This window comes from Cheilinus undulatus, linkage group 23 (genome assembly GCF_018320785.1).
Source record: "Cheilinus undulatus linkage group 23, ASM1832078v1, whole genome shotgun sequence".
Lineage (NCBI taxonomy): Eukaryota > Metazoa > Chordata > Actinopteri > Labriformes > Labridae > Cheilinus > Cheilinus undulatus.
In genome coordinates this window covers 18,157,984-18,180,102 of record NC_054887.1, presented here as the reverse complement: position 1 = coordinate 18,180,102, position 22,119 = coordinate 18,157,984, and the positions used below count along the sequence as shown (strand labels likewise).

At 38.1% G+C, this 22,119-nt stretch overlaps 1 protein-coding gene across 5 annotated transcripts in view; it reads left to right on the top strand.

Annotated features, from left to right (window-relative positions):
- The window catches only part of atp2b1a (ATPase plasma membrane Ca2+ transporting 1a), a 71,352-nt gene that overhangs the window by 23,300 nt on the left and 25,933 nt on the right, over positions 1-22,119 (top strand). For all 5 annotated transcript variants that reach the window (XM_041780588.1, XM_041780586.1, XM_041780587.1 and 2 more), the window contains exons 3-5: positions 19,021-19,218; positions 19,503-19,760; positions 19,942-20,067. In XM_041780588.1, coding sequence (XP_041636522.1) covers positions 19,021-19,218; positions 19,503-19,760; positions 19,942-20,067 — 582 coding nt within the window. The remainder of the gene's footprint in view (positions 1-19,020; positions 19,219-19,502; positions 19,761-19,941; positions 20,068-22,119) is intronic.

The window sequence follows — 22,119 nt, the reverse complement described above, 5'->3', positions numbered from 1 at the left end:
TTTTGTTGTTACTTCACGCTACGTCACATTCCTGCACCTGTGCTCCTTCATTTGCATCTGTGCCATGCCTCGGCCCATCTCGTCCTTAAGTGCCAGGGCCACAAAGCGTGCCGCACCAAAGCACGGAACAATTGTACTTACACTGGCCAAACGTACCAGACTTTAGGCTGAAACGGGCCCATGCACGGTACGGATGGCCTAGTGTGAGTGTGCCCTTAATCTGCAAAGAGAAACAAAGGCTGGCAGAGCTAACTGCTAATGTTAGCCACGATGTAGAGAGTATATCAGGCTCACATCATACTGCAGACACAGTTACCCTGTGGGCAATTTAAGTACTTTCTCCTCTTTGGACTAGTTGGTTAATAGCAATTTAAATGACATTTAGCCGAATGGAGAAACATCCTTTCTAGTCACCTGGTTAACATTAGCTTCCTCCAGTCAACAGGAAAAAAAATGTTGCAGGTCTTGGCATGGTTGTGCACATTGACTTAACTGTCTTAGTCCAGTGGGCCTTCCAACAACTTTGATATTACCAGAATAAAGGCTCACAGCATTTAAAGAAGAGGTGGTTTATATTTTGACCCATTTTTTATGACTAACATTTATGTTTTTTGTTGCTTTAACAAGTAATAATCAAGGAAATTTATGTTTAGAAATAAAAGTTGAAATTAAATTTTGTTTAGCCCATGTTTTTGCTAACCTCCATGGGCCCCTTCATGACTCTGGGCCCCAGAAAGCCTTACCCATATTCAGCTTTGACTGGTATGAATGATAACTGTGATGAAATTCCCCCACAGTTATTATAGTGTTAATAGTTTAATTATCATTAACCTGGCAGCAATAACCACACTTCAGTATCATGGTAAATACTGTTGGTTAACTTGAGGTGAACGGAGACACAGGTTGACCAAAGATGTACAACACATCAAGGAGGAGGAGGCATTGTCTCTGCTCTGCTGTTACCTGCACCACTCACTGTGACTGTCTGTCTGAATGGGGAGACACCCACGGACAAGAAGGCCTAAGGAGGAGCATTTTAGCCAAGGGCCAATCAATTAATAAGTTTAAAACACATCAGCGTTAGGAATAAGATTTAACCAAAATGCAGTAGTCTGCCCCAGACTGCTGTCTTGACAGAAAAACAAACCTTGAGAAGTAGTATGCACTCACTGGCCTTGGCTGCTCCTCCTTTGCTATTCAGAAAGTCCATCTTAAGTGCTTTAAACTTTGGAGATGCTTCCAAGATTAGTAAATGATATTTATCAAATGTTGAAATCCACATAGAAATTGCTAGAACTTAAGTTGATTAGCTCACTTAACCTGCTCACCAATGGTAACATTATAATGATTTCAAGGACATGTAACATCATGGAAAAGAAATTCAGTTTTTTTATGAGGAAATTGAATCAATCTAGTTTCCACCAAACAACAGATTAGTCTCGACAGTGGTACTGATGAGGACTCAGATTAATAAGGAGCTTTGGATTGAAAGTGTGATTTGAATATCTGTTTTCTTTAATAACTTTGGTTTTATCTGTGCTATCAAAAACAAAAATGATGGATGTTGCTTAAAGAATTTGGTATCAAAAAGGTATCAAAGATTTTGGCAACCTTTTTACCAAAGTACCTTTGTTAATGTACATTTGATAAGGTTTTCATGTTTACCTCTAATGCTTCAACAAACAGAGTGTAGTACTTCTTGTTTGATTTTTAGTGTTTTCAATATCAAACTTGATGAAATGATTTGAAATAATCTACTTTTTATAAAATACGGTGATGATACTAATACCGGTAATATTTTAGGCCATGATGATTATGATATGAAATTTTAATATTGTTACATTTTAGCTGCGATAGTACAGCCTGAGGTGGATTAAACATTAAACCAAGTGGAAAACAATATAAAGAGTGTATAATAAAAATATCTCTTGCTTTAAAATCCCAAATAAATACAATGTAAAAAATGTTAAGTAAAATCTTTGCACCTTACACTAATGCATCTTATTTATGATTTATTCAGTGTGCTGTGACAGTATACCATAGTTGTCAGTAAATAGCCAGTCCAGTAGTTACGTGTGCAAACGTAAAACAATTTGTGTTTGTTAGTCAAGGACCCCAAATTATCTTAGTAAACACAGGTTGGGATGTTGTTATGGAGCCTGAGCAGAGCACTTTAATATGCACACAGCCAGTGTTCTCTTGTTTTGCATGTTTCCCACAGCCTTAAAATGCAGCAGTGTGGATAGTTTCTTCCAACCCTCTCTGCCTTTAAGATCCAGGACTTTTTGAAAATAGGAAAGAGAAGCTGAGGAAACAAGACGGCTGGTCCCGTAGCTCAGCTGCTCTCACTACTGAAGCTAACTTTTCTTCTTCATGTGTTGTTGTGCTTTTCGCCTCTTCTTTGTTGGTTCTTCAGTAGCTGTTAACCAACAGTTAAGAGCATTAATGCCACCTGGATCAGCAGGTAGCTACTGCCATATGTGATTGCCTTTTTTATGTTCAGACTTATTATTTTGTGAGTATGTGTGCCAAACCGTGAACCCTGAACTGTGATGGTTCAGGATAAATACAGATACCATTACACCCCTGCTTTACTACTCAGGTCTGAATGTTTGGGAAATTTGATACTATTGTTTGTTGAATCACAAGGGATGTGCATTTGAAGTGAAATTACAATTAGAAGTTCAGAAGCAATAATTAGAACTTTATTCAAATTTTTGATAGTGACATATTTTCCGCAGATGGATGCACACTGTAGTTTGTTAGTTTGATGCTAACATGTCAGAGAAATTGTCATTACTTGGCTAACATATTTAGCCTCTGACTGCTCCAGTTTCCCAATGTGGAAATACTTAGCCGTTCAAAATAGATGATTTAACTGATCTTGTACTTAACAGTGTTACATACAATGGAAGTTTCTTAAGTTGAGGGGTTTTTTTCTTAAAGTTTCCTGCTTTCACTGATGCTCATGCTTTCTTCCATTTTGGTTTTTAACCTGGCAAATAAACAGTTTTCAGGTGCAGTACAGTCACCAGCTGGTAGGAGTACGGCATTACAATCTTACGCTGGTAAAAATGATGGAAAAAGAGAGAAAAGTCACATGAGTGGTATTCAGTTTCAGTTTTTGATAAACTTCAGACAGTAAGAATAGGTGAAAACCATAACCCATTTCTGAATACCAAGATTGTATCATTTTGAAAGATGTGCTAACATTGTCTTATAATTTTAACAACCTATGCTTCTTTGGATCACTCATTTGGAATATGAAATAATTATGTTTGCTTCAGTTGTATATTCCCTACCAACACCTGCAGTCTGTATTAACTTTCTTTAGTTTCTTTGAAAGGTTTCTAAGATTGAGAGTATATAAAAATATATTATTAAAACATATTTATTGACCAGTTGATTTACACAAACATTTTTCCCAGTTATTCAACAATATTTGTCATATTATCTATAGTTTTGTGTGACTGCACTTCCCTGATAAGCATGAATAGATCCCCTTTTTGTTCCTCCTCATAGCAGGTTGCTGTTCCACTTGGTCTGCAGCCATTTGGTTTATTTTTTCATGCTTCCACTTTCAATCAGCTCATACCTCATTGGCTTGGGAAATTAAGCCATCATTTAAGATTACAGGCGCTTGACAATTGAAAAGGGATTTCTAATTAGTTGGTTGGCCATTTCTGGAACCTCTTAAGCCAATCCTCCCGCTAATCCTCCACGTTTCCAGGCTTTTTTTTTCTCACCCAGAGAAGTTTGACTGAACTTCTCTGTTGCAGCTGTGCACGGATGTACCACTCTGCAGTACGTCGACTACTGTCTGTCAGCCTGGATTAGACTAAATATAATTTGTCGTGCTGCTGTTACCGTTCTACCACTTAAGTCTGGGTAATTTTTAGATCAGTTTGATTGCAATTCATGAGGATGTGATTCAATTTGATTTTGCTGATTAGCATACTAATGCTCCAAGTTTGAAAATTAGGCACATTTTACAATAGGCTTTCTAAACTGTGACAATGAATGCTGCCAAAATCTTAGTCAAATATTACATTTGTCTATTTGACAAAGGCAGACCATTAACCTGTCACAGTGCTGTATTGTAGTCAAATAAAAGGTGTAGTTTGACATTTAATGAATTATATTCCCCTTTAGTATTTTGTATGATGATTCAGTACTCGATTGCTCGTGCAGTTGGCCCTGTGATGCTTCTATGGTTTCACTTCCTCTTTGCATGTATACAGTTACTTTTCCTCTCTCTGCTCCACTAAGTAACACTCACAACAGAGCTACAGTTTTCACTCATTTGTTCCATGTACAGCGTGTTTCTTCTCATTGTGCAGGTAGTCATAGAAATGTCAGTAACATTTAAACTGACTCCACCTTATTTCTAACTCATCAGAACCTGTTTACTCATTGTGGAACGAAGAACTTTATTTTTGGAAACAGTTGTATGATGCTGTGTGTGGTTTTTGTAACTGATGACTGGGGCTGAGGTTGGCACACAGTAACTGTAAGTGACAGACTATTTGAAAGACAAGGGGTTTCACACAGACATTATAGGCTGATTTGAAATGTTAGCCCAGTACTTAATTTGTGCACAGGAAAGTACTGTGCAATTTGGTGGTAAACAAAACCAAAACACACTGGCTGTAAAATGTGTCATCTTAGCCGAGAGCGAACTCAGACCAAAGACTAATATTCGAATGCAGTTGTCAGCATTTTTAGTGGACTCCCTGGTCTCAGGATCAAACCTTGGTCCCAGTGCTTTTAGGTGCATGCCTCCCCAACCTGCTATCCCCATAGTTCTATCCCTTTAGTTTTTCTGTTAAAAATCAAGGAAATAGAGCCCCAAAAATAATCTTTAAAATAATATAATGTCTGTTCTTAATGAGTAACTAAACCTATGAGTTTTAGCTGAGGTGCATCAACTCTTGAATAAAAAACATGACTTTAGAACATCATGTAGAGCACTGAGATGGGGGAGGGATATGATATGCCCACTCACCCCTACCTACTGTCTCCATTAGTCACAATTTCATTGTGTCAATGCTGCTTTTAGGGATTTCATTATTGACAATAATGTCATAACAGTACAAGTTAGACTTCCTGTTAGTGTGAAATTATGGTGTATATGGTGTAAGACACACATTTGTACATTATCAGCCTCATTTTTAAGAAAAACATGGTTTACGATGTAGGGCTGCAACAACGAATTTATGTATTGATTCGTTGTGTTGCGCGATTATGCCGTCACTTGGCATGACGCGGAGCTGTTTATGTCACACACAGACGGCTGATAATCTTTACTTTGGCTTGGTTTAGTACTTCTCTGATTATTATCCGGTGATAAGTAGAAAAATGAAGTAGATATATTCATCATCAAAGGTGTCTCATGACAGAGATGAGACGCTAGCAACCTAAAAATAGCTCGCTTTTGTAAAAACTCTGGCGGAACTTAATTTTGGTTTCTGTTACGATACAAGACTGGATAAAAACAATAGCACTGGACTGTCAGGCGTTCATGTAGTCCATGATGTTTGCCTCACTTTGTGTTCTAAATGCCTGCTGAAACAGGAGAGAGGAAGGAAAAGCTTGTGCTGCAGTCACAGGGCTACAGGAGCGGTTGGGTGTGTGTGTCTGTGTGTGTGCATATGTTTGACAGAGAGTTTGTGTGTCCATCAGTGAGTGTGGGTCTGACAACAAGCATCAACGAACTAACGTTAGCTTGCTGAATAAGTAAGTGACAAATGTTTGTAAGTTATATCATAATATCAATAACTTTTACAGGCTGAAGCTTACCTGTGGCTCCTCTGGAATGAAATAATTGCAAGATGATGTAATAAAAGCAGAATCCCACTATAAGAGTCTTTTATTCAAATCAAGTCTGCAGGCTGTTGTCATTAGTATAATCTTTAAGTGTTTATGTATGTTTGTAAGGAGGGTGGCGAAGTAATAACAAAGAAAATATCATTTTAGTTTTTAAAATAATAATTATTTTTTGTCTTTATTCTGTGGCATGTTCAAGTTATTTAATTTAAGAGAACTCAAAAAATGTTTTGTTTTGGTTTTAAGAATATAGACATTTAAACTCTAATTAATGAATTTAAGTCTGCCTCACACTTGCAGCATTCACAGTAACATCTTTGTCCACATGACAACGCACACACACACTGTTATGTGATGTGAAGAGCATGCCATGCCAACAGTAACCTGTCCTTAACTGTGCAGCAAAAACAGCTCACTCAGAGACTGCAGTGATGTCCTTAAGCTGTGAAAAGTTTCCTGCCATCTACTATGACCATCTCATTTTCAGTTGATTTCACCAACCCAAATCAGGTCTTGTCCATTGACGGCAGGGTTTGTGTCTTCATAGTGTTGAATGAAGCAGCAGTGGCCTTCATAGTCTATTCAGGCCTTTGTTCATCAGCGTAGTGGGAGAGCAACTGTGTGCATGTGTTAGCATGTAAAAAGCAATGTGTTAGCAATGTTAAAACCAGCACAAGTTTGGCATCTGCCATTGCCATGCAAACGAAAGTGATACTGTTGCACTCCAATGACATCAAACAAAGGAGATGCCAGCACAGTGTAGCATTACAACCTCTACACATGGATGCAGTAAACAGAGTTTGTAAGGGGATTTCCACACAGAGACGAGTTTAGCAGTATCTGCAGAAGTTCTTTTTTTTTATCATATCAGAGTTTCATCCACACGGAACGGGTGTTTCAGGCACCTGAAAACACTACTTTTTGTAAGCGGGTTCCAGAGTGAACAAATGCGTGCTGCGTTTCCGTGCGTACAACCAAGCACATCTTTTCAGAAATAATCACATCATAGCCCCCTTAACCGGCATACGCTAACCCCTTTAACAACAATAATGGCAGATTACATGATTTTGTTCGTGCTGAAAAAGCTAATGAGCTTGTTATGGCTCTTTAAGCAAAATCTTCTGCTTCTCTACGACCAACAAATGGTTGTGTAGAAAAGAATAAGCCACATGTTCTTAGATCCACCAGTGATTGCAACCATAAGAGCAGCAAGTGTTAAGTTTAGGGTGAGAGAAAAATTTTGGGAGCGCTTGTTCCACATCTTTTTCTCTGGTTTTGATGTGTTTCTGTGGCAGTGTAACAGCTTTACTTACACGCCTGGCATTTAAAATACAGTAGTTCAGTGGTTTCGTGCTTACGTAGACATTTCTTGAAACAATGTCGGGTTTTTTTTTTTTTTTTTTTACAAACAAAAAGAAATAATTATTTTCATCTCTGTGTGGAAAAGACCTAAAGATCTTCTCTCTGGATGGACTTTTTCCCCCAAAAAAGACCTTCAGTGACCTAAAATGTTGTTTGAATGTGCACCAACAGTAGAAAAAAGCACAGGAAAACCTTACGTTTTCAAAAATACCTACCTAGGTGTGAAATAGGTTTGATAAACTGTACAACTAAAACTGATATCAGTAGGCTGAAAAGGGGTCTTGGGGTTTAGTTACTGTATAATCATCAAAAGTATCGAAAACATTAGAATTTCAGTCACATTTGAAACCAAAATCTCTTTTAGACTGTCTGAATTGCACAGATATTATGGTTGTGTTTTGCTAATGAGGATGTGTGACAGTTTCAGATTGGACCTGTAAACTGACACCTGTCAGGTGAATGCTTCTGTAGCAGTCTTGACTACAACTGTTGTTTAATGAGCGAAGTTCCCTCACTAATGCTGCTTTTTATTTTTTTCAATAAGGACAGATCTGAAGATTATTTGTAACATTTTTAATTCAAAATGAAACCAGGAGGTTTTTGTGAGCCAATAACTGTCTCCATCAACCGTTGTAGCAATAACAACACAGGTACATTTGGCTGCAAGTCACCAGTTTACATGGTCACTCTTTAGACCATAACACCTGTAGGGTCAAAATAGACATTGCTATGATTTCATTTTTACCACCAAAGTTTAAAATCTGGTTGATGGCTACTTTAGACTCACCTTTGACTCTGCTTCCTCTGCCTTCTACAGCCCCTTGAAGAATTTTTGACATTTTGAGTATTTTCAAAATGGCAAATGATGATTAATTTCAACATTTACCATCCCAGTTTTGTGTAAGACTGTCTAAAACTACTGCAAAAATCCCTGTCTTCAATCTAACACATAAACTACACACTCAAGACTATTATGTTGCTGTTTTAGGGTGTGTTGGAGGAATCTTGACAAAGTCCACATTTGAAAACAAAATTACCTACTTAGAGCTTTCAGTCTTGACCTTGGCATGTCTCAAGTCAAGCCAAAGCAATGCTGCTGTACAGCTTTTTTTGTTTGTTTTATGGCCTTGCTCGATGAGTCAGGACATCTGAGCCTCTGCTGCACCAGTTGTGACCATTCTTGTTGTTTTTAATCTGTCTCTCGTGAGTCCCCCAGCTGTTTGTAAAAGCACTGCTAAATCACTGGAGTACTGTTATGACAAATTTCCCATCCCTTTAGCACATTTTCTCAGCAGTAAATGTCGCAGCTAAGGGCCATAGTATTGTACTCCAAAGTGTATCCAGATGCCGGCAGTACAGTTAAGAGATCCTTTCAAGTATAGTAGTAAGTTTTTTCTTGTAGACTAGATGAGAAAATCCGAATAGGCAGTCATTTGCATTTTTAGCCCTGATATTAGAAAGCATACCAATATTTCCAGCAAGCCCTGGAAACACATCAGCATTTCTTCCTCTCCCCATGGTATGCTCTATTTCCTCTGCATAATAAGACCTATCAAATGGCCACTTCGTGTCAATATTATCGACAGTGGCCCCCTATTTTTTTCCAGCAATCCCTTGTTGATTGCTATTTTAGTGTAGTCAAATATTTAGGTTGCAGACTATTGATCCAGTTGGTTTTGAGCTAAGAAGCTTGCACAACTGGGCTGCAATTTACAGAAAGTGACAGACTCTGGATCTGTCATGCCAGACAGCCCCCCTCCCAACACCTTCAGGCTGTTGAATGATAGTTTACTCTTTTGTAAATCAGGGGGTTGGCATGGTTTGTCTTCATGTCTGTATTCAGAATAATGTGAGTGGTTGAACTATACTACTAGACAACATGTTTGTTCCTTTCCCGGAAGAGGCAAAGTCTTATTGATTTGATTAGTTTAACACCTAATTTTGTTATTTTATGATACTTTGTAATACCAACCTTTTAGATCTTTGGTTTTTAGCTAACATGCTTCAGTTGAATTTAGGTCCCAGTTCTTTAATCTGTCAAGCGAAGCATTTTCTCACTCAGTGGTAGAACTGAGCAATACTGGAAAAAATAATGTTGCAGTATTAATTCTTTCTGTGATATGCTCCAAGAGTAACTTCTAATTAAACAAAAGTTCTCAGTGTTTAGCTGCTGTGACTCACTCACTGTATATATGTGGCCATAGCATGAACAAGCAAAGGGTCAATGTGCTGCTAACAGCAGAAATACACTCGCGGAAGACCCTGAGTCTCAGCCTGGAGTGCCATGTCTTTTTATCTATGATAGCAGCAGTGTCACCTGTAGCCTCAACATACAGGGACACTCAGACTGCATGCACAGTGGTCAGTTCTCTGACTACTTCATGGGGATATCAGGCAGACTTTTGCTCCAAGTGATTGATAGAAATTAGAGAATGTAGGTTGTAGTTTGCTTACCTTGCATAGCAGAAGGATTTGCTTGCCTCCATGTCTGTCATCTTGCAAATCCGTCTTGTAAAGCTCCAACCCACAATCTTTGTGCCGAACTAAAACAGCTCAGACCGATCAACATCATCTAGGGACAAGGCGCTAGCTACGGGCGGGGTTAAGTTGCACAGGAAGCCATTAGCAATGGTTGGCACCATTAGCTTTAATGTAGCTATAGGATTGCCGCAGTTTTATCAGAACCTGACCACATTTCTTTATGGCACATAGGGCAAAGAACATCAATGAAAGCTTGTCATGACAGAAAAGGTGTTCTTTCTCTTCTGTCAACCTGCTGTGCCATGAGTTTGTCAGAGTTATGCGGGGGAGGTTGTTGAGGTGGGAGTTGGTATACAATGGAGCAGTTAGCTTCTATGTAGCCACACAGCAGTTTATCAAAAGTAGACCACATTTCTTTGTTTAAACAAGAGCACAGAGCCACACTAAAAGCTTCTCATGACAGAAAAAATGTTGTCACTGTTCTCTCACACCGGCCTGCTTGGGAATGGGTTTGCGATTGTTACAGGTGGGGTTTAATTGTACTGTAAGCCAGTGTATACAATGGCTGTTGCTGCAGAAGTAGTTAGCTCAGATGTTGTTGTAATATTAGTTTTATTATACTTGAGCCACATTTCTCTATTAAAACAAGAGCAAAGATCCACACTGAAAGCTCCTCTTGGAAGAGAAGGCGTTTTTCGAGTTTTGACCACATCATGTTCCACTTGGCAGCACTTGCCAAGCAAAGGTTTGTACTGCCGCTCTGCATGCATACAACCTCAATTTGTCTTGTTGCTCTAATTGGCCTGTAATGAAAGTGACAGAACGTTTGTAGAATTTTGAGGAGTCCTGCCCTTGCCAAATGCTGTCAATGAGAGCTTTCCCCAGATAAATGTGAATTATATCCATACAATGGGATATGAAACAGTCTATCTGGCATGTCAGGTTAGCAGTATGCACCCCACAGAACAGAACGGTAACACATTGTGCCTCAAGTCTTGTGACTAATGTCGTATCTGCGCATTGCACTCAGGATTGTAAAACAATATATTGTTCAGCCTTCCTGAGCAGTCTAGCTGTGATTCAGATATAGAAATGTAGTGTCTGTAAAGTCCAGAAACTGCAGGAGAATATCCGTTTAACACTATCTGGTTGTGAAATGATCATGCTATGTTATTGAGGGTTATTGTTCCATTTGTGGAGCAAAGCCCAGCTCATTAGCACACAATCTGCTTATGTTGAAAACAAGCACCAGAGTACTTAAATCATTTCTAAATAGGGAAGAATTATGTTGGGAACAGTTGGAAGTATGTGCTAACATTTGTGTAAATTGAAGTTTAGAAACTTGTATGCATGCATGTGTTCTATCCAGTGGTTATTCTTTGTTTTAATCATGATAATCTAGTCCCAACATTATTAAACAGACCCAAGATTTGTTCAAATTTTCGGACTACTATTTGATGGAGATTTGGATTTTTTTCCTGTTTTTTCCTGTTTTTTCCTCACACTAAAGGGCTAGTTTGTGTTTCTGTGTAGCCGTGAGCTGTTACTGGTGGACTTTATATGAATCTTAAGATTGTCCTCTCTTTAATTGTGTATAACGTGACAGTTAACTCAGTATTTCATGCTTTTAGTGAGTGTGTTAACCGCTTAAATGACCAGATACAGGTGGTGTTGGAGGGAGGATTTGGGTTAATACCTCATTAAACTACTACATTAAACTACTCACAGGGCCCTTAGTAGTCCGGGGCCCCAGGCAATGACCAAAGGACCCCCATTCCTCCCTTGACAGAGCTGCTGTCAGATGTTTTACTGTCAGGAATGTTTTGACTTTGTACGATATGAGTAGTGCTGCAACTGGTCTACCTGCTAAAGGTGTCTTTAAACTGATGTTTCACTCATTTGAAGTCCAAGATAAGTTAAACCAGGCCTGAATTCTGGCATGAGATTCCGCACTCTTAAGGCAAGGAAATCCTACATATATTCACAGTGCCCCTAAGTGTCATACAGCAAACATTTGCATGGAATGATATAGGACAAACTGGTCAAAAACATGATTTAAAATGAGCAGCACCCACTCTCTCTTAATTTACTGATCTTGATTAAGAAACAAGACCTTGAATAATATACTATAATACTCAATACTAAACACTATGTTTGTTAATATTCGAGACATACCTCCTTGCATTATGCTGCTTGTTAAAATAAAGTGGCTGGTAAAACAATGCAAGTGGCTAAGAGATTTTTGAATCCACTAGAGTTAATTACACAGCACTAGTATGACCTATCAGTTCTGTTTTAGTCTTATGTTTCTCCATTTCCCTGTTAACAAGATCACTTAGATGTTCAAGTAAACATGTAAATCTCTCACTTGTTAAACAGATTAATCAGCATAAAGAAGTCTGGATAAGAAGCAAGCTGTCAAACAGATGCTCTGACAATCATCTTTTTTGCAGTATAAATATATTCTTTTTTACTTTGTTGAGGTATTTGTAAAATAATTATATGAAGGAGAGGTGGAGCAGATTTTCACACCTCGCCTTTACACCTGCAATTACTTGTGATTCTTACTTTAATTTCCCACAGTCTTGTTAAATATGAAATTTCCCATATTTTATATTCAAGTCTAACCTGCAGGATCCGTGTGTGCTGTGATCTGTACGTGTTGTTCACTTCTCTAGTCAGTGCCTGTGTTGCCTCTCTGCTCTGCAAATACACAGCAGGTCTATTTCAGACTGAGGTGGAGGAGGCTTTAGAGAACAGATAAACCAAGACCAAAACTTGGACATGGGAATGCGTAGAGCGTCCATGAATTTCAAAATAGAACACCATGTACAGATAGTTGATTGTATATCTTATCAGGGTATCAACATAACACCTAAACAGGCAGTAAATGAACAGCAAATCATCTCAGGAAAGGCAAAGAAACACATCGTGTCTTTTTCTTGTTGTTACTGAATGATTTTGTAAAGTTGGGATCCAGCTGCTCTGAAACATGCTTCACTTCACTGCAGAGACAGCTGGTTAGGGCTCTATTGGACAGAGTACAACCATGGCACAGACAGACCACAACACAAAGATTCTGGGGGATTTGGGGATTACATATGTAGTACAGTGGTTCCCAACCTTTTTGCCTTAGTGCCTGCTCTACTTATATCTAAGAAATGTTAACCACCCCCACACACACACGACCCTGTTGGAAAACTTAAAACATCAATTTTAGTTGTTTTCATTGACAAAATCCCAACATAATGTTCCTAAATACACTTGCTCTTTACAAAAGATCTGTGTATAAACTATCCATTACTAGGATAGTGTATAAGGGACACTCTAGAGGAACAAAAATAAAGAAGAAATGTTAATACTGAAGGAGAAATTCATCATAACAGAGAGATTTGTGCCAGAAAACAGTAAATTTAACCTCCAACTCTTTTTCTCTGCTCTGGCACAGATCCAGGCATCTACAGTCTGATCAGAACTATTTCTTTATATTTGAGATCATATTTCTCATGAGTGGGCGTGGCTTCAGCTCATTCAGCTGACACGCCCACACCATTTTAGAGCATATTTTACTGCCTTATTGTTCATGATTTTGAAGCTTGATTTTATAAACGAATGGCTGTTTTTCATGACTTAAATTTGGCCCGTGGCTCATAATACAGTGGCCAGTCGTACAACAAAACTAAAATGAAGATTTTTTTTTTTTTTTAGCACTTTACGGGGCTTTTAATTTTTTTGCTTTAGCTCCTTGGCCATACATGATCAATGATAGTAATCCTATTACATCAATACACAGCCCATCATTTTAATTGTATCAGATTGAATGATTACAGATTTACAAACGAGGAAAGTGCCAAATATCAGGAAAAGGAAAACATTTCAGAGAGCTTCTATTAAGAAGAGAGTCTGCAAAATTCCTCTTTTGCTCCCTTTTTCTTTGTATTATGTGCATGAATCTTTTCATAGTCCCTTTGAAATAAGGTTTCTTTTATTTTACCCGTGTATTGAATGATGCCTCTTTGAGCTGCTCAGCGTGTTTGCACATCTCTCCAAACAAAGTTTTTTTTTTTAATCAAAGGCACTTAAGGCGCTGTGACCCTATTTTTTTTAATTATGACAGGCATAGAGTGAAGGCTTACCTTTACCCCCCATTACGGCTAAAATGACAGTACTCCTCAGGGTCAGCTGGGGACAAGCATCCAAATTAAATGGTTAATGATTAGCTGCTTGACTTGAGACAGACTCTGGCTGCTAAAAGGATGTGGGGGGCCAAGGACGGCCTATTTTGTTCTGTTTGTGTATCCAGCCCAGGGACGACGTGTTGATCGTCCTCTGTCACTTGTATTTGCTGCTCTAATGCAAAGGGAAAACATGGTGTAAAATTGAGCGGGGTATTAGCTGTCAGCATGTTTTCATTAAGAGGCGTAGTGAATCAAAGCAGACGGTGAGAGACAGCAAGGCAGCAGCAACAGGCAGCTATTCAGGATAAAGCCTGTAGCCTTTTTAATGTGCATTGTGATGAGTCACCGTCATTTTTCTCACCTCTCTTTTCAGAAAAAGATGTGTTAGTATTAGGTTGTAATGTCAATTAGCAATGTCCCCAATGATGTACAGGCTTACTTCCCTCTTTTCAAGAAGAAGAACAAAAAAGTGACCCGTGAATGGAAATAGGAAGGCTGCTGTGGACATCTTTAACCTTTTCAGAGCATCCTCTTATTGACATTGTTGTTCTTTGATGTTTGCATTGACAGGGAGCTAGATTAACTTTTAATGTCTCTCAAAGCTCTCTAGATAGATGATTAATTAGTTAGCCTTTTAATCAACAACTCTGTTAAGGCTTTAGAGTGCATTCACACTGCATTCACCGTTTCTGGTACCATTTTTACGAGAAATGGTTCTTGCAGATCCTTAAAAGTCTTAAATTTGATTTTTTTTTTTTTTTTATGTAAGGCCAGAGAAAGTTTTATTTTTACCAGCTTGTGGTCTTAAATTTTAGAAGGCATTTTGACTTAGAAGTGTCTTTAACCAATATTTCTTTTCTGCCTACATTTATTCCAGTTTTGGAGTATATGCTTGTTGCATATGTTACGAAAAATAACACTACGCCTTATGTTTATAGAAAAGAAGCATCAAATGTGCCATAAGTCATTACATTTGGGAGTTCATGCACAAAATGTCTTTATCCTGTATCAATTGACATTTCATTAACAGTGATTTAAACCAGATAATTCAGCTCTGTCTGCTGTGCTGGGACATCTAACCTGCCTCCCTATTTTTGACAGTTTGCTGCACAAAGTATAGTATTAATTTTTCTCAGATCAGGTCTTAAAAAGGTCTTGAAAAGTCTTAAATTTGATTGTAAAACAATGTGGGAACCCCTTGTAGTTGTGTAGATGTTGTGGTCCTCGTCAGATAAAAGCTAGTATTGAACAAGCTTTGATAGTTTTTCTTCTGACAGAGATCTCATCCCTCTTCATTTTTTTCTGTTCAGCTCTCAATAAATCTTTGGTTTGGAAAAGTTTTCCAATTTTTCAGCAGCGTACTGTTAATTCAGGCATACAGAAATCATACTGAAATAACCAGTCTGCTTTCTGATCATCTCTTTTGCTTTTTTAGGTCATAAATAGATATCAGTATTGTTGTGTGGGTTTTTTTGTACATGCTCATATTGCAATGTTGTAGTGCCTTATACAACTCTGTATGTCCAAGGTTTAAATTGTGTACGGATTGATCAAATAGTGTTTACAAGCTAAAGCTTTTTTCCCTTGAGAGAGAAAACTTTCTGGTAAATAAATAAAAACTTGATTTAACTTGCAGTTAAGATAGGGCATTGATATTAGGTTAATTTGAGCAAAAAAAAAATCTGCATACATGTTGCTGCTGGTTTTGGCAGCCCTACTGCAGGGTTTTTGCCACTAGCTGTACTAGCCCTTTTATGAATATTGTTAGTACCACTGCAGTTGACAGTTTCTCAAAGCTGTTTTCTACTAAATACATTACGTCACTTTCACTCATTATGTTTTTAAGGCGATTGCTCATTGCCGAAAATTCAAATCCATGCTCTTGCACTATATCTGCTCTCCATTAAATGTCTGATGTTGAGCTGTTAAGGAAGCCTCCAGATGAAAACTGAGGAGGCAGTTTGATCCAAGGAAGTGTATTTTTATCTGTATTTGACAAAAACACTTCAAAGACAGAAAAACCTTGAAAACTCAAATTCAAGAACTCAGAATTTCCTTAACCCCACTGGACCTGTGAGAAACTGAAAATACCCTTTTTAAAGGAAAACAAATCAATAATCTTGTATTCCTTTGAGAAATAAAAAACAGATTTGCAATGTACCACTCTAGTGGACACCTCTTCAAATTCCTCAAAATTATCAATAAAAAAAAAAAAAACAACACTTTGCATGTCCAAAGAAGTAGAAAACTAACCTTGATGGATTGGGCAGATTCCATGTCTGTCATCAGGCAGATCCACCTTGCAAAGTTCTAGTCTGAAACATTTGTGCTCAGTCTGAATGATAACTGGAGCAATCAGTGTCATTTGAGAAGAATGAGGTGTTATTTACAGGCACTGTTTAGTTGTACTGCAAACCAGTAAACAATGGCTGACAGGATTAGCTCAGATGAGCTATGGCAGCAATTTCACCAGAGATGGACAACATTTCTTTTGTAAAAGTGTACTGAACTGCACTGAAAGCTTTTATAGAGAGAAAATATGTTTAAAAAATTACTTGGGGAGAATTCTGCTCCTTTGTGAAACTCTGTTATTCATGCATTACAGGGTTGATATGATTTGGAAAGGAAATTTCACCTTGGCAGATAGCAACAGGGTCAGATCCAGCCTGTGACCCCTTACCTGCTTGTCCTTCCCCCTCTGTCTCTCTTCATAGTTCCTGACTCTATCCACTGTCCCAAAAACAGTATCATATATCTATCCCTTTAAAGTTCAGGTGTTTTTAACCAGTGATGCATTTTCAGAGCAAAAACAGCCAAGATGTTTGTGAATTTGGTCCTGGCAACCCCCTTTTTAAAATCACGTGTGTTGATAGTGATAGTACCTTAAGAATTTCTTATTGCAAAGTAAATATGACCTATCATCACAGGGTTGTATTTAACCATACCAACAAGTAACAAAAGCTGATATTACATTTTAATTTACGTTTTTTTTCAGCCTCATCTTGTTCTGTTTGTTTGACAGAGAGATCTCTGCAGATATATTTGGCAATAGAATTGTCTTTAACACACTAGAGAAGAGTGAAACATAGCCGTAGCAGTTTCCATACACTAGATATGACGTTCACTTTACAAACTGACAAAGAAAAGCAGACAGTGTTTATACTTAAAAATGTGGAACTTTATGAATTTTAACATGAAAAATACCTTAGTAATATGGTTTGCCAGTACATTTTCTACATATGAGAACTGCCCTCTTAAATGTACCTGTTCTGTTGTTACTGCACACACTCATTATCCAAATGCGGTGCCATGATTTGCATTGTACCTCTAGCCTGCGTCTGTGTGTGTAAATGTATGTGTCTGAGTCTTTTTGTCTGTCCTTCCTCCTGTCTGTCCACACCTTGACCCTTCTGATCCCTCTCCCTATTAAGACTCTGCTATTCCCAGTGCAGCTTCCCCTTCAGCCGTCAGTAGCTCTTTATTAGTCTCAGTCTTTTGCTCCCCCTTAACCATCCATCCATCCACCTTCCTTTTGCCTGTCAGTAGCAGTCTCACAGTCACTCCTCCCTGGCACCCCCTATTCTGCCGGAGCTCCGTCCAGTCCACGCAGCCACCCACACTGAGTCCGTCGGCATGAATAGAGCTGAAAAAAACTGTCATGCATCATCAAATATGTGAAGGCCCTTTTAAATATATGACTGTGTCATGAATGTGGAGGCATGTGAATGAGGGTGGGGGGCTGCAGAATGCTCTGTGTAGATGAATGGGTGGCCAGATGTGTGATGTGTCAAAGAGATGACTATACACACCTGTGATTCTAACGCTGATCTGTCTCTCCCACCAGTCACACATTGTGTTTGAAAAGAAAGTTAATGGGATTAGATTGGACCTTTTTTTCACAGCTTTTTGTGCTCCTGAGAGAAGTGAAAATGTTTGAAATGACCACAGAATATGCGTCATCATTGCCATGCTTTGTCGCCTCGGCTGTGTTCGGTCGGAAATGCTGTTTCTGTCTGTAAAAATCCGTATAAACACACACCAAAAACTCCTAAAATTCCCAAAAGTTTAACAGGGTGAGCTGCATGTGTGGGCACAAACTACTGAATTTTTCACTTATCTTTATTTGGAATTTTTGCTGCCAGGCTCCATGTAACATTTATGCAAGAAATCTACAAACACAGCCAGAAATATTCAGGAAAATGAATCATGAGCAAGCAGGCATGGGTATTGATGTTATATGCTGCAGCTTCCACTCTTCTTGGAAGGCTTTCCACAAAATTTTGGAGTGTTTCTGTGGAATAACTAAACTTCATCATAATGTGTTTTTGTGTGTAATTAATGTATTTTAATGTGACCAACCTTGGTAAACATCCTGCTTCTGATCCATTAGGTATTGAATGTCGAACGAGTATTGTTTCAAGTTTCAAATATTGCTTTAGTACTGAGTATCGTGATGCTAAACTAGGCATGGATATCAAAGTTAAAATTTTGGCCCAGCAATACCCTGTTGTATGAATTTATGTGGTTTTCTGTTTTGTGGCTGAGCTGATGTTGTTCTGAACGCTTCCACTTTCCAATATCACGTACAGTTGACTGTGAAATATCCAGCAGCAAAGGTGGCATCCATTACCGTACCACGCTTAAATTCACAGAACTCTTCAGAACGACCCATGTTGTATCACAAATGTTTGCTTATGAAGACTGCATGGCTAGGTGCTTGATTTAATACACCTGTGTCAACAGATCTAATTTGAAAGACCTGGATTCAAGAATAAACAGGTGTGGCCAAATACTTTGTCCATATAATGTTGCTTTTGTAAATTCTTAACCATCCCTACTTTATATGTTATGTCTTGCTTTATGAGGCACCACTCCCATCCGGTAGGGAAAACTTCCCACTGTGAACTACATATGTAAGGAAGAACCTCAGGAAGATTTTTGGTTGTCCCAAATTCTCTAAAACATTTCAGGAGTGCATATGGAGGTCCAATGACCTTTGCTTTTGTGGGAAAAGCCTTTCTCCCATGGCTGAAATACCCACAGAAATGCCTCCACCTTAACTCAAATTATATGACATAAAATCTTTGATATAAATGTTTGGTATTTGTAGATGAAATCTAAATGGAAAATCTTGATGTTGACATCCTTTTTGTCTTTGTCTGTGTCTCCCCAGGTCTAAGTGGACAGCCGGTAGACATCGAGAAGCGGAAAACAGTGTTTGGGCAGAACTTTATACCGCCCAAAAAACCCAAAACTTTCTTACAGTTAGTGTGGGAGGCGCTACAGGATGTCACACTGATTATCCTAGAAGTGGCAGCCATAGTTTCACTAGGCCTTTCTTTTTATAGACCTCCAGATGCCGAAAGAGAACGTAAGCAACAACAACCTTTTATTCATCTTTGTTACCATTCATGTATATCAGTCTTTAGAAGTTTGGAGTGTTTTTTTTATGTTGGCAGCAAGCTTTATCTTTGTGTAGATGTTTGTTTCCTGCCTTGTTGTTTTTAGTTTAATAGTCAAATGTGTTGACAAATCAACCCTGTCAGAGTTTAACACTGTGGATATTTGTTTAAATTTGTGCCTGAGTGACAGGATGAAGTGATAAGCAACAGTTAAAGAGCAAACCTCTTTGTTTTAATTCCTGCCACTTCACAGACTGTGGAAGGGCAGCTGGCGGTGTGGAGGATGAAAATGAGTCAGAAGCAGGCTGGATCGAGGGCGCTGCTATTCTTCTATCAGTTATCTGTGTGGTGCTGGTGACGGCGTTTAATGACTGGAGTAAAGAGAAGCAGTTTAGGGGCCTCCAGAGCCGCATCGAGCAGGAGCAGAAATTTACCGTTGTCCGGGGAGGACAAGTCATCCAAATTCCTGTGGCTGAGATCGTGGTGGGCGACATTGCACAAGTAAAATATGGTAAGAAGTGATTTATTGCTTTGTTGTTGTTTTTTTTTTTCACTTTAAATTCTGAACATTGCTTTGATGATTAGAATATAAATTTCAGAACCAATAAAGATTTAAAATGGACTGTTCAGTAAAAAACAGTTCAGTTAGTTTACATCAGCTCCTTCTGATTAAAAGCATTCCCTCTCTACAGGTGACCTTCTGCCTGCAGACGGAGTCCTCATCCAAGGCAACGATCTTAAGATCGATGAGAGCTCACTCACAGGAGAGTCGGACCATGTCAAGAAAACACAAGAAAAAGATCCTATGCTATTATCAGGTAACGTCTCACTTTATTTAATTGTCTAAAAGCTTTTTTCTTGTGTGTTCTTACCTGAAGATAACAAGGTTAAAATGTAATAACCTTTACTGTTATTTTATTCGCCTTTCTGAGAAGCTGTTGAGGAATGATTTATAATGCCTGTAGACTTTTAACAAGATAATTTTAATATTACAACACACATAATTTTCGGAGTCTGCCTTTATGAGTTCAGTCTGAATTAAAATTAAATGACCGATAGCCTTTGTGCAATTTCATCATGTCAAAACCCGGTTAATTTTTTAAGACTTTAAAATGGAGGTCAATGGGGAAGCTGACCCTCCTCTTACTTCAAAAATTAGTTCTGGTAATTGAAAATCTGGATCGTCTAGAAAGTACCTTAATTTTTAAATTGATGTTTGATTTGCTGTCTCAAGCTTCTCAGACCTAAGACCTGAGAACTGACCTTTGACAGACTGAGGTGAACTGTCATCATTATGGCTATTTAACAGCATTAGCTTGAAAGTATTAGGTAACGTAGTACTCCACTTTTGGACCAACTTTCATCCTACTTTTAAGTGTGAAACATGAGCTGAATATTTAGTTCACACCATTAAACTTAATAAAAAACAAAAAAAACAATGGCAGTTCAACTACTTATTGATGTTTGAAGATGACTTACAAATAAACCAAAGCTGCTGAATAGAAAAATAGTAGTAGAAGTCTTTGTTAGTTGAATTGGCATGACTTTAAAGCCAAACTGGATTAGAATTAAATGGTGTCTATAATTAGTTATCATCCAGTGATCCAAAAATCCCCAGATGTGCTGGTTAAGCTTCATTTTTCTGCAAAGTGGATCGTTCCATGGAGAATACAAGGAAAAAATACTTAGATGTCCACCTTTGACATTTAAGTTTGACTTGTGTAGTGCAGCAAATAACTGCAATTTAAAGGGATAGTTTGGGTATTTTTTAAAGGGAGGATCAATTATGCTCTGTTTAACTAACTGCCACAAAAATTATTTTTAAGTGTCTGAAGCAAGAGCAAAGTGCTCTCCACTTCAGCTGGACTGCAGCTGCGAATGAAGTGGCCCAGCCTGTCAATCTTGTTTGATATTTTTCACTGCGCCAGAAAATCTCTAGACGTTTTAGTCTCACAAGAACTCATGGCATGAGATCTCGTCACGCCCCTACAATTAACTGTAAACATGAAAAAACGTGATAAAGATCTGTTATGAAAACATGAAAATAGAAACATTTCTTGATTGATTGTTCCCTCACTGTCTGATAACTGTCACAGATTTAGTTCTTTAAAATAAATTAGTTGCTATGATTGGCTATTATTGTTTCTGTAAAATGTTTGAAAAATGCATCAGTAAATACGGTTGTGAAAAAGAATACATAAGCTAAGATAATATGTTAAAATCTATCATGTCACTGCATTGAAAAAGCAGCTTGAAATTGACTTAAATCTGTGTTTGTCACATTAAATTAACAATTTCTATTTGAATTTGAGTTCAGAAGCTTGAAAGATGGTGTTAAAAATGATCATAAAAGCAATATATTCCTCCTTTCATGGAATTATTAATAATCAAAATGGTTAAATTGAAAATATTTGGCAATTTTTAACAATTTGAACCTTTGGCATCTGCATAAAATTTATGTGGCACTTGATAATCAAAGATGCTTATCCCTGATATACAGCTACACAGACAGGGTTAACTACTTCTGCACATCACATAAGCCTTCTTCTGCCGCAGGTGGTGGAGCATGTATTCAATACAATACAATACAGTGTGGTACATTACACTTTTATTGTCCCCTTGTGGAAATTTGTCTTACTCTCCAAGTGCTGCACACATTTGGCTACCAACATAATAACATTTAAGTCCTAAATTAGAACAATAGCAACAACAATCTACACTTACATGGAGCAGCACAAACCAATAAATGTGGTGCATCTAAGTAGTATGTACAAGAAGTGGCTCACTGACCGAAGAGTAAAGTGCTGTGATTTTTCTCTGTATATCATACATTTAGCTTACCTCAGTTTGTCTGAAAATCAGTTGTGTGG